Consider the following 13,373-nt stretch of genomic DNA (forward strand, 5'->3'; position numbering starts at 1 on the left):
TTTTAACCCCATGTCCTTGTCCGTAATTGTTTGTTGTAGTGCTTGTGCACGTTATGCTGGTGTGGACTGGGTTTTGTTTGACCCATTTATTGTATTGATTCTGTTTCCGGTGGTTTATGGTTTATGGTTAAACGGTGTAAATCAGTCTCTGCACTCCTGCGCCTGGGCCAGTCGCATGGCATTAAAATGGGACCAAATACTACATTTTGTCATAAATTAAAGTAGTCTAATTTTCAGGGGTGTCAATAATTTTGACCCCTAACTTTTTGAGAAAAAAATATTACTTGTTACAGAAAATCTCCTTTTTTTCTGAGCAATTGAATTAGTATAAAATAATATAATCTCTTAATTTTTTGGAGCATACAATATAACCTTTCAATTATTTATTTGATACAGTCGTTATTGCTCATCTTAATCAAGGGTGTCAACCATTTTGGACCCCACTGTATATGAAGTTGTCTTAAATACAGATTATATGAAGTGCATATGGTGACACTTGCCTCCTCCTGAAGCAAGAGGGCTGTATGATCTGGACGTGGAGGCCTGAAACAGGGTGTTACATGAAGGCTAGTGGAAAAAAATAGGACAATGTACTGAAAATGTTGTAGTGTACACAATGGATTACTATTACACTACTCTTTTATTACACAAATCGTATCATATACCAGTGAAGAGCGAAAGCCCCTAAAAAGCAACTTCTCGTTTTGAATACGGCCTACATGCTAACGATAGGAGTCAGAAACATTTATTCTAGTGTCAAAATGGACACTATTAAAATATTATAATGTTGGTCATCAAGTCAGTCTCATCCAAAACTGAAATTTGCGAGGTTATAGGAAAAAAAGGTATGTCACGGAATGAAGGGTACCTTCAATCCTGCCCATATGCCCACAGCTGGAAGCACCCAAGTAATAATCCATTTTGAGTGCAGCTGCACGTGACCCAATCATGATGCCCATGATATCCCTATGGGTCTTGTTAGGGACCATCAGTAAATTACACAATGTACATGAGACAATATTTTAAAAGGTTAAAAGCTCTAAATTTCAATGACTTAAAAACCTCAAAACTACTATAAACTGTAAAAATTCATATAAAAATATTGAAAGCATTTACAATGTGTAATTTATTGACAACTTTGCCACAGTGGCACACCAGCCACGCCAATTGGCGAAAGCAATAGCTTGACTGGGAAACTTCTTAATGACCAAGGCGAAAAATGTGGCCAAATCAGAAAGTTCAGCCCCCCTTAAAAATATATAGTCAAATTGACTTGAAAATATAGAGCTACTGTACATATTCCTAGCTGGCCACTTTACTATCAGGAAAAAAACATACAACATTTTCCCAAAACATTATCACTGAGAGATTTAAAGCTAACCATTCTGGGGTTGAAGTTCTGTGATTTCATGGGTGAGGGGGACACAGGGCAGTAGATCCTCTTTTCCTTCTGTCTGCGGTTACAGAACCACACCCGTACCACCTCCTTCTCCATAGACAGCTGCTCTGAGATCAGCGTGATCTCCTCCGAGTTAGGCTTGGGGTTCTGAATAGAAACATGGGTATAATGGTATTACTGTAGGTGCTATGAGCATCTATGAACCTTTATAATGCCTTTTTGATATGGTATATAATATGTAGCTGCTCTGATATAATTGTGATCTTCTCTGAGTTGTGCTTAGGGTTCTGAAAAGAAACCTTGGTAGTTAACTGTAAAGCCTGCAAGTACAATGCTTATGACGTATTATAAGCATGCATGAGCTTCTATAATGTCTTATACTAAGCCATATCATATGTATCAACATTGCAACTAACTTTAAAATGGCTGCTATGTAGTCACTCAAGTGCCACAACAATGTGCATGAAGGTGGATTGTTTTGCTCCCTGTATGAAGTGTTTTTAAATACAAGTTATATCAACAGTTCCTAAATTATGTATTTATGGTTGGAAGTGCAGGGGACAATGTTAGGGGATAGACAGAGTTAACTCACGTCAAGTGCAGGGGACTATGTTAGGGGACAGACAGAGTTAACTCACGTCAAGTGCAGGGGACAATGTTAGGGGACAGACAGAGTTAACTCACGTCAAGTGCAGGGGACTATGTTAGGGGACAGACAGAGTTAACTCACGTCAAGTGCAGGGGACAATGTTAGGGGACAGACAGCGTTAATGCAGGGGACAATGTTAGGGGATAGACAGAGTTAACTCACGTCAAGTGCAGGGGACTATGTTAGGGGACAGACAGCGTTAACTCACGTCAAGTGCAGGGGACAATGTTAGGGGACAGACAGAGTTAACTCACGTCAAGTGCAGGGGACAATGTTAGGGGACAGACAGAGTTAACTCACGTCATGGAAGCGTTTCTCCAGGGTGAACTTGATGTTGGTTTCAATGCTTGTTCTCTTTTTCCTTTTCCTTCCATAGCCTTCCATCAGGGGGGGTAGAGAGGCAACGTTGGCCATAGAGTCAGAGGGAGAATTCTCTGATGTGGAAAGAGATAGTGAACATGATTTATAAGGATTTTTTTGAGCCAATAAAAAAAAAAATATCCCCTCGGCATAGAAATCAACAGTACAAGTGTGTAAAGACATCAGCAAAATATGTTATACACTAATAGTACCTGCGTCGCTCAGCCATTTCTCCAGTAGCGGCTTCAACTTGCACATATTTTTGAAGCTCAGGTTGAGTGCCTCGAAGCGGGAGATGGTAGTCTGACTGAAGTCATTCCCATACAGTTTCCCCATATCCAGGCCTACATCACCCTGGAACACACACAGGATATATTTGAATCTGATTATGGCAAACTTTCAAATAATAATGTTATCTCTTTGAAGTAGTTTGACTTCAGAAAACATGTCACTTCACTACTGTCTTTGCACTGTGTGTGTTACAACTATTTAAAAGTGAGCAAGTACAGACGTTAGGTGGTATAACAATAATCAGAGTGAGGCAGTAGCTTCAAATCCCAGGGCTGACAGGAACATTTGACTTTGCCATGTTTATATGACATCTGAGTGAGAGTGACTAACAAAAAGAGTTCAGGGCCCATTGGCATGTGCCTTGGATTCCCGGTCAGTAATTCAGCCATGATTACTACAATACTTAGATAATTGGCTTGACTAACTTACCTAGAAATCTATCAAATGTTAGCTGACGTGGGCTTATTGAGTGACTGACAGTGACTGACATAACAAGAGGAAACACCATCAAATTTCAAAATTGCACGTTGTTGTTTCTACAATACTAACTACCAATAAGTTGAGACCCCCACTGACTTCCTAAAAATAAAACCAAATTTTATTGAATTTTTTGGGGCTTTGGCCCTAAGAGGCTGCTTATTTTGCTTACGCCTAGAAATGGCACTGCCGGTATGTGTGGTGTCCGGGGCATAGGGAAAATAACAAGATAGCAAAAATACAAATAAAGCTATATTGTATTTTGAGCCAGTGGTCCTCAGTCTGTACCTGGGTGAACCCCAGTTTGATGCGTCTCTGTTTGAAGGCCTTGGCAAACTGTTCCAGCTCCTCTAGGTCGCTGGGATCGTCCTGCTGGGGGGCCCCGATGTGTTTGGGGACCTGCAGGTGGGACATGTCCACGTGTCCTTCCATGGACGACGACGTCAGGCCCGACCGACTCATGGCCTTTAAGGAGGAGAAAAGCGGTGAAATGGATGATAGAACGTGTTGTGTTCAGCTATGTGAACATTTTAGCTTATTAGAAACCTTGTTCATATGGAAATGTAACATGTTTTTGTGATATGCAATGTCTCTTCATATTTCCTCATTACTACACCGAGTGTACAAAACAGTAGGAACATCTGTTCATTCCATGACAAAGACTGCAAGGTGAATCCAGGTGAAAGCTATGATCCCTTATTGATGTCACCTTTTAATTCCACTTCAATCAGTGTAGATGAAGGGGAGGAGACGGGTTAAAGAAGGATTTTTAATGCTTGAGACAATTGAGACATGGATTGTGTATGTGTGTGTCATGACGTTGCCCTTTTTGGGTACAGCAAGCCCATCCCCCCTATCCCTGCCTTCCCCTTTCCTCCTTCAACTATGCTGCTGTGGTCAGAGAGAGGTCGTAAATTCCTGAGGATCTCCTCATGGCCACACAGTACAGCGATTGAGTGAAGTTTCATAGAGAACAAAGGAATTTCTTCCACCCCACAGAACTCGAGGTTCGAACAAATTTCATGTTCCGGAGAAGGTATAAAAGATCGGTAAAGAATCCAGCTACGACCTGGTCCGTTTGTTACAACTTGGGGAAGCTCATGTGAGACGGTGTGGCCACATTACCATAACGCTGTTTATATAATAGCCTCAGATATGAGGTTTACATCTAATTGTTGTATAAGATGAATGAGTGAGTATGATACTGTTTAATGAAGGAAATGCCAATTCCCTTTTGAGTTTAACTGAATCAGAGGACCGCCCTTGAGCCCAGTTAGGGTCAGGCGTCCTGGGACAGCCCCTTTTCTGCAATTCCGAATAAAACCCAACTTTGAGAAATTATCACCAGACCATGTTTCTCTCAATCACGGGAGTACAAAGGTTGTAGACCATTGCTGAATCTTTTAACCATACCACGTGGTTAAACTCTTAGACTATCGATACCGACAGAATAAGAACAAGTCTTTGATATTAATTACTAGTATGCAGCTAGGAATTCGGTATCATTGAACGCGAAGACGACAACCGCTAAAACATCCATTCTATAACAAATGAATGACTGTCACTCTGAACGATCCCCTCTAACCAGACAGAGAGAGACAGGGAGAGAGAGGACAAAACTCTCCAACAGAAACAAACTTTTCAACAGCGATCAAGATGACACACTGAGCAAAAAAATATATATTGATTTCAATTGTTCCCGAATGATTGAGCGTTCATGTGCAAAGGATTAGCATTTAAATTGTTATAATTATCACTCTAGTGACTTCTCAGCTGACTCCCCCTTTTGTCCACCAAGCCGTGATGCCGGTTTAGTCCACTAGGGCACATTTCCTATCATTTCTTGTAACCATATTTACTTTGTTGTTTTGTTTATGCATTTGTGTGAATTACTTAGTTAGTAATAAATAAATGATTTAAGACAATAGATGTATGTATGACTCATAGTGAAGACTGGTTTCTTGCAGATAACCAACAATTTACGACGTTTGGAATGAGTCTAACGGTGAGGTCAAATAAATAAATCATTAATCAGAAGACTATTGATCAGATATGAAAATATCTGAAAGGTTATATTGGGAAATTCTAACCTTGTAATCTGAATATTTTCCTTGGTGCCAGGACTTCCTAGTTAATTACGGTTACATGATTAATCAGTCTCATCTCGTAATACTAATTACAGACCATTCAGAGGGTGAATGGGCAAGACACAGTATTTAAGTAGGTGCCGGGCACACTGGTTTGACGCTGGTAGGTTTTTCACACTCAACAGTTTCTTGTGTGTATCAAGAAAGGTCCACCACCCAAAGGACATCCAGCCAACTTGACACCACTGTGGGAAGCATTGGAGTCAACATGGGCCAGCATCCCTGTGGAACGCTTTCGACACCTTGTAGAGTCCATGCCCTGACGAATTGAGGCTGAGGGGAAAAGGGGTGGCCAGCCCGCTCATTAGGCACGATTAGGTGTCCCCCTATGGCGGCAAATTGACGAGGGCGGCATTTTCTGAGCTAAACTTAGCAAGACGCACCTCCAGCAACACATAAAACCTCACATAGGCTAATTCTTCCCCTTAACAATTACAATTACAATTTCTCTCAAGCAATGGCATAAGGGCTTTTTAGCTGCCATGTGATAAGCAGTGCCCACTTTGTCAAAGGCAGGGCACAAAATATTTAGCTTGTCCATTCCCAGCGCGCCTCTCCAGGGTGCTGTTGGAGAGATGCATCGCTGCAGCGCTCCACCAACGAATGTAACATAAATCATGTAGCACGTATAGGATGTGGTAGAAAGAGTATGTGGCCTTTTCTGTAGCCTACAGGCTTGAGATAAAATGTATGACATTGTAATGAGACTGACACTTTGTACATCATGCACCCAATCAAATAAAAAAGACACTGTCGTGTTAACAAACAACATATCCAAAAACCAGGACAAAGTCAAATGGAAAATATGTCATGGACATTCACAACTGTTGTACAGGACCTTAATTGTCATGATTAGTGCTTTCAAGTTTGTATCCGTACATTTTTGACAAGCTGATCATAGCAGAAAAATAAAATATTTATGCATTTCCCGCGGTGTGACACATTGCAAATAGTCACATCCATTAGTCACAGGACTAATAAAGTGAATGCAATGACCTGTTTTACAAATGGTGGGCCTATCACATGGAAGGGCATATGTAAAATTCCATTGCGGTCTATTTTTGTGTTTTACAAAACTTGCGGACTCCTTCACCGCAGTCAACGTGAGTAAAACATTTAAACGTATTAACTCTCGCAATGCTGCTGGCCCAGACGGCATCCCCAGCCGCGTCCTCAGAGCATGTGCAGACCAGCTGGCTGGTGTGTTTACGGACATATTCAATCAATCCCTATACCAGTCTGCTGTTCCCACATGCTTCAAGAGGACCACCATTGTTCCTGTTCCCAAGAAAGCTAAGGTAACTGAGCTAAACGACTATCACCCCGTAGCACTCACTTCCGTCATCATGAAGTGCTTTGAGAGACTAGTCAAGGATCATATCACCTCCACCCTACCAGACACCCTAGACCCACTCCAATTTGCTTACCGCCCCAATAGGTCCACAGACGACGCAATCGCAATCACACTGCACACTGCCCTAACCCATCTGGACAAGAGGAATACCTATGTAAGAATGCTGTTCATCGATTACAGCTCAGCATTTAATTACTTAGTACCCTCCAAACTCATCTTTATGCTCGAGACCCTGGGTCTCAACCCCGCCCTGTGCAACTGGCAGTATTTTCAAAATCCGGAAAATAAATATTTCCTACCGTTATTCAGAACCAAAAATGAACCTGATTTCAATGACCGGAAAATACGTATTTTTCCATGTCTGGAAAAGATGCCTTTTCAACTTACTGGAAAATATGTATTTTAAACGAGCGGAAAATATGTATTTTCACATTTCATTCAGAACCTAAATTTAAACTAACTTCACAATCTGGAAAAAACATATTTTAAATGTCTTTTAAACGTAATTTTGCTTACTGGGACTATTCTAGTTTTGCGGGGTGGCATTGTTTTGTTCTCGACAAAAATGGCAAGGACCGGCCCTGAACTCAATATTAGGAAGGTGTTCTTAATGTTTTGTACACTCAGTGTATATCTGACTGATGTCTGTGAAAGTTCTATGATACTGTAAGACCTTATCCCTCTCATGGTATGTCCTGTAAACAGATCATTCGGTTATCAAGTTCAAGGATCCGGATGCATAACCTGTATTGTTGCCCTTTAATCTACTCTGCAAATGTGATCACTTGACTTACAGCTAATAATGTCAACTGGTGTAAGAGGTATGATCTTTACCTGAGGTGTTAGTGCTAACCCAGGCTGATGCTGGAGGAGACCTGACTGGCTCTGGGTGGGAAGGTTGTGCAGGTTCTGCTGCAGAAGTGCTGCACAGGGGCAAAAAATTGTTATTGATACAATTTGTTTAGAGAAGTATCATAGATATTGTAAACTTCCCAGATTTTTCAGAAATCCTCGTTGAAGGATTCCCAGTTGGAGGATTCCCTCCCTGCTTATTCTCTCCTGGTTTTCGGAGTCCTCAAACTGGTATACTGTATCTGGAAAAACTGGGAACTGTGGGAAAGTTTACATGATACATGTTTACCTTGATGCCCCGTATGTTGTGTCTGAGAGAGGAGGAAGGAGGAGGGGGATGAGAGGTGGTGAGAGCCTGACATAAGCACCAGCTGTGGCATGGTGTGGAGGGAGGGGAGCTCCTGTGGAAACAGAAATACGATCTTAGATATTTCATTTATTTAATCCCAATTTAACCAGATGAGTCTCGTTTAGATCAAATATATTTTGCAAGAGAGACCTGGATGTAAACCAAAAAACAACCAGCAAAATGCATTCCTTACTGAATGAACATTAAACATGGGGCGGTATATATACAGGGCCTTTAGAAGGTATTCCTTACAGAATGACCATTGAACATGGGGCGGTATATATACAGTGCCTTTAGAAGGTATTCCTTACAGAATGACCATTAAACATGGGGCGGTATATATACAGTGCCTTTAGAAGGTATTCCTTACAGAATGACCATTAAACATGGGGCGGTATATATACAGTGCCTTTAGAAGGTATTCCTTACAGAATGACCATTGAACATGGGGCGGTATATATACAGTGCCTTTAGAAGGTATTCCTTACAGAATGACCATTAAACATGGGGCGGTATATATACAGTGCCTTTAGAAGGTATTCCTTACAGAATGACCATTAAACATGGGGCGGTATATATACAGTGCCTTTAGAAGGTATTCCTTACAGAATGACCATTGAACATGGGGCGGTATATATACAGTGCCTTTAGAAGGTATTCCTTACAGAATGACCATTGAACATGGGGCGGTATATATACAGGGCCTTTAGAAGGTATTCCTTACAGAATGACCATTAAACATGGGGCGGTATATATACAGTGCCTTTAGAAGGTATTCCTTACAGAATGACCATTGAACATGGGGCGGTATATATACAGTGCCTTTAGAAGGTATTCCTTACAGAATGACCATTGAACATGGGGCGGTATATATAGTGCCTTTAGAAGGTATTCCTTACAGAAGGACCATTGAACATGGGGCGGTATATATACAGTGCCTTTAGAAGGTATTCCTTACAGAATGACCATTGAACATGGGGCGGTATATATACAGTGCCTTTAGAAGGTATTCCTCACAGAATGACCATTGAACATGGGGCGGTATATATACAGTGCCTTTAGAAGGTATTCCTTACAGAATGACCATTGAACATGGGGCGGTATATATACAGTGCCTTTAGAAGGTATTCCTTACAGAATGACCATTGAACATGGGGCGGTATATATACAGTGCCTTTAGAAGGTATTCCTTACAGAATGACCATTAAACATGGGGCGGTATATATACAGTGCCTTTAGAAGGTATTCCTTACAGAATGACCATTGAACATGGGGCGGTATATATTCAGTGCCTTTAGAAGGTATTCCTTACAGAATGACCATTGAACATGGGGCGGTATATTCAGTGCCTTTAGAAGGTATTCCTTACAGAATGACCATTGAACATGGGGCGGTATATATTCAGTGCCTTTAGAAGGTATTCCTTACAGAATGACCATTGAACATGGGGCGGTATATATACAGTGCCTTTAGAAGGTATTCCTTACAGAATGACCATTGAACATGGGGCGGTATATATACAGTGCCTTTAGAAGGTATTCCTTACAGAATGACCATTGAACATGGGGCGGTATATATACAGTGCCTTTAGAAGGTATTCCTTACAGAATGACCATTGAACATGGGGCGGTATATATACAGTGCCTTTGGAAGGTATTCCTTACAGAATGACCATTGAACATGGGGCGGTATATATACAGTGCCTTTAGAAGGTATTCACGCCCCTGGACTTTGTCTTGTTCTTGTTGTTGTTTTACAAAGTGGGATTAAAATGGATGTAATTGTAATCTACACAATATACTCTGTAATGTCAAAGTGGAAGAAAAAATTCAAACATTTGTAGAACATGAATGAAAATAAAACACCTATATATCTTGATTAGATAAGTATTCAACCCCCTTAGTCAATATATGTTCAATTCACCTTCACCTTTGATTACAGCTTTGAGTCTTTCTGGGTAGGTGTCTAAGAGATTTACACACCTGTCCAGACCTGAATCCAATCGAGAATCTGTGGAAAGAACTGAAAACTGCTGTTCACAAATGCTCTCCATCCAACCTCACTGAGCTCGAGCTGTTTTGTAAGGAGGAATGGGAAACAATTTCAGTCTCTCGATGTGCAAAACTGATAGAGACATACCCCAAGTGACTTACAGCTGTAATCGCAGCAAAAGGTGACACTACAAAGTATTAACTTAAGGGGGCACGCCCAATTTTTCAGTTTTTGATTTGTTAAAAAAGTTTGAAATATCCAATAAATGTTGTTCCACTTCATGATTGAGTCCCACTTTTTGTTGATTCTTCACAAAAAAATACAGTTTTATATCTTTATGTTTGAAGCCTGAAATGTGGCAAAAGGTCGTAAGGTTCAAGGGGGCCGAATACTTTCACAAGGCACTGTATGTTCAATTCACCTTCACCTTTGATTACAGCTTTTTGTCTTTCTGGGTAGGTGTCTAAGAGCTTTGCACACCCGGATTGTATAATAATTGCTTATTATAATTTGTTTAATTCTCCATGCTCTGTCAAGTTGGTTGTTCATCATTGCTAGACAGCCATTGACTTGCCATAGATTTTCAAGGTTATTTAAGCCAACACTTGAATCCATTTTAAAGTCAGGCTGTAACACTACAAAATATGACAAAGTAAAGGGGTGTGAATACTTTCTGAAGGTATCAAGCGTAATAGACTAGGAGTGCTGATCTAGGATCAGGTACCCCCTGTCTATATAATCATATATATTATGATTTAAAAGGTAAAACTGATCCTAGGGCAGCACTCATATTTTAAGACACTAGATACATATGGCCCCTGATCTACTGAGACAGAAGATGTGACCTACCACTGACAGCTGGCTTGCCTGGACTCCAGGTATTGGGGATCCTTGTGCCGGGTGACATGTTTTGTGTGCATGGAGAGAGTCGTTGAGGTTCTCTGTTTTAATCTGTGAACCAATCACATGACAGTATTACTCACTTTCCTACTTCCTGCTGTCTGATGTTGACATTGTCTTTAGAAGAATAACAGTCCATTAACACTGTCTTGTCTTTTTCAATGGAAATCTGCATATCAATTGTGTATGACCAATTGACATGGAACAACCAGGCTGACATTTAGCCTATGTTGTCATAGATCACAGTGTGTTTGTCTGTCTCTCAGTCTATGTGTGTGTATGTGTATCTCTGTCTGTGCGTGTGCACGTGCGCGTGTGTGTGTGGACCGGTTGGGTTAGGCTGCTGGACTTGTTTAACAAGATACAAACTGTGATAAACACAACTCCCCTCAGGCAGTGCAGTATGCAAATGTCTCACCGGGGCTCAAGGCAGTTTCTGTAACCCCCAGGACTAAAACAATAAACGTCTAACAATCTCCCAATGCCAATTGGAAATACATAGTTTATGTATAACTTATAGGCAATAGGTTATAATAATAGGAAGACATTTTGAGCTATATAAACAGTTGTGTGAAAAATCTGATGATCTTAGTTCAACTGTCCAGCAGTCTATTCAGTTCCTGTAATACGATAGTAGAAGTTCTTATGACATTATTTACACTGTCTTTCGTACATTACTTTCAGTTTGGACTGACATCACAATCAATGTTTTTCTTATAAAATCCTACTATAAATCTCAGACAGAAAGTATCTCCCACATGAATGAATTCCCACTTATGGAGAGTTAATCTGAAGTCAGAATTAAATGTGTTTTCTATACTCACTTGTCTTTGTTCAATGTCTGCAGGAGAAAGTAAATATCAAATATTAGACAGCCAAATATCACAATGCCCTTCCTAGCATATTAGGGCTACACTGGGTTAAACTACCTTTAGTTTCTAAGGCCTACACATATAGCGCTCTGGATAACAGCATGGCTCAGGGATGGGCAAATGGCGGTCCTCTCCGCCCTATGGCAAAAACGTGTAGAATTGCAGCAAAATGTCTTTAAAAAGTACAAAATGTTTTCTTCTTTCCATGGCAAAATTGCAGGATATCTCTCCACTGTTAAGTGGGGTCCTAAAAGGTTTTGCTCGCAAGGTGTTGTATATAATGCTATATATATAAACTTCAGACGGGCCTGGCTTAAGCAGGGGGACACGTCTGGCATTGCAGGAGTCCCTGGCGGCGTAGTGTGTTACTGATGGTAGGCTTTGTTACTTTGGTCCCAGCTCTCTGCAGGTCATTCACTAGGTCCCCCCGTGTGGTTCTGGGATTTTTGCTCACCACTCTTGTGATCATTTTGACCCCACGGGGTGAGATCTTGCGTGGAGCCCCAGATCGAGGGAGATTATCAGTGGTCTATTATGTCTTCCATTTCCTAATAATTGCTCCCACAGTTGATTTCTTCAAACCAAGCTGCTTACCTATTGCAGATTCAGTCTTCCCAGCCTGGTGCAGGTCTACAATTTTGTTTCTGGTGTCCTTTGACAGCTCTTTGGTCTTGGCCATAGTGGAGTTTGGAGTGTGACTGTTTGAGGTTGTCGACAGGTATCTTTTATACTGATAACAAGTTCAAACAAGTGCCATTAATACAGGTCACGAGTGGAGGACAGAGGAGCCTCCTAAAGAAGAAGTTACAGGTCTGTGAGAGCCAGAAATCTTGCTTGTTTGTAGGTGATCAAATACTTATTTTCTACCATAATTTGCAAATAAATTAATTAAAAATCCTACAATGTGATTATCTGGATTTTTTTTATCTCATTTTGTCTGTCATAGTTGAAGTGTACCTATGATGAAAATTACAGGCCTCTCTCATCTTTTTAAGTGGGAGAACTTGCACAATTGGTGGCTGACTAAATACTTTTTGCCCAACTGTGTGTGTATATATATATATATATATATAAAATGTTTGTTCATAATGCTTTATAAACTAGAATACTTTTTTATAAACGTTTATAAATTGTTACGCTCGTAACACTTGTGATTATTTATAAATGATGAAGTACTTGTTTATTTAAAATAATTTATGAATGCTATTTCATGACATTTATTATAACGTGTTGTAATAAACAACACACAGAAACACCATGCCCTGAATTTTATCAATATATAGGATAATAATATACTTCTTGGCACTAATCATATCTATCCTAATCAGGGGTATAATGTATAAATTCAATACAGCCATATGGATGATTCACCACCATATGGAGTGATTAAGAAGGTTATGATAATTTTAACCCTATTTTAACCCTACACTGGCACCCTCCCTTCAATACAACAATACCATGTGACAGACATAGAGTGCAAAGGTCTGCTGTGACAGGTAATCTTCCCTCATTTGAATTTCAAATGGAACCTCTGGGAGTTTGTGGCGAGCGATGTGCCTGCTCGACCCACAGTATGGAAATCTCCCCCCCCACCACCACCCTGTTCAGAGGCCAACCCTCCAGTATGGAAATCATCAAGCCATGCAAATCAGCTGCGTAGTCCTGGCAACCTTTTCAGGCCCTTCTATTGTAATGTTTACAGACCCCCAGGTGCACTGTACACACGGACTA

The 13,373-nt window shown here is 40.6% G+C and overlaps 1 protein-coding gene across 7 annotated transcripts in view; it reads right to left on the bottom strand.

Moving 5' to 3' along the window:
* The window catches only part of LOC135548875 (POU domain, class 2, transcription factor 3L-like), a 28,916-nt gene that overhangs the window by 10,323 nt on the left and 5,220 nt on the right, over positions 1-13,373 (bottom strand). For 2 of the 7 annotated variants that reach the window (XM_064978926.1, XM_064978925.1), the window contains exons 3-11: positions 11,595-11,611; positions 10,720-10,821; positions 7,819-7,930; positions 7,512-7,600; positions 3,465-3,641; positions 2,621-2,762; positions 2,349-2,482; positions 1,382-1,546; positions 501-567 (exon numbers count right to left, since the gene is read on the bottom strand). In XM_064978926.1, the coding sequence (XP_064834998.1) occupies positions 501-567; positions 1,382-1,546; positions 2,349-2,482; positions 2,621-2,762; positions 3,465-3,641; positions 7,512-7,600; positions 7,819-7,930; positions 10,720-10,821; positions 11,595-11,611 (1,005 nt within the window). Of the gene's footprint in view, positions 1-500; positions 568-1,381; positions 1,547-2,348; positions 2,483-2,620; positions 2,763-3,464; positions 3,642-7,511; positions 7,601-7,818; positions 7,931-9,801; positions 10,082-10,719; positions 10,822-11,594; positions 11,612-13,373 lie in introns of those variants that run through there. The other 5 variants (XM_064978928.1, XM_064978929.1, XM_064978927.1 and 2 more) reach the window with 4 other exon arrangements.

The sequence above is a fragment of the Oncorhynchus masou genome, chromosome 11 (assembly GCF_036934945.1).
Source record: "Oncorhynchus masou masou isolate Uvic2021 chromosome 11, UVic_Omas_1.1, whole genome shotgun sequence".
NCBI lineage: Eukaryota > Metazoa > Chordata > Actinopteri > Salmoniformes > Salmonidae > Oncorhynchus > Oncorhynchus masou.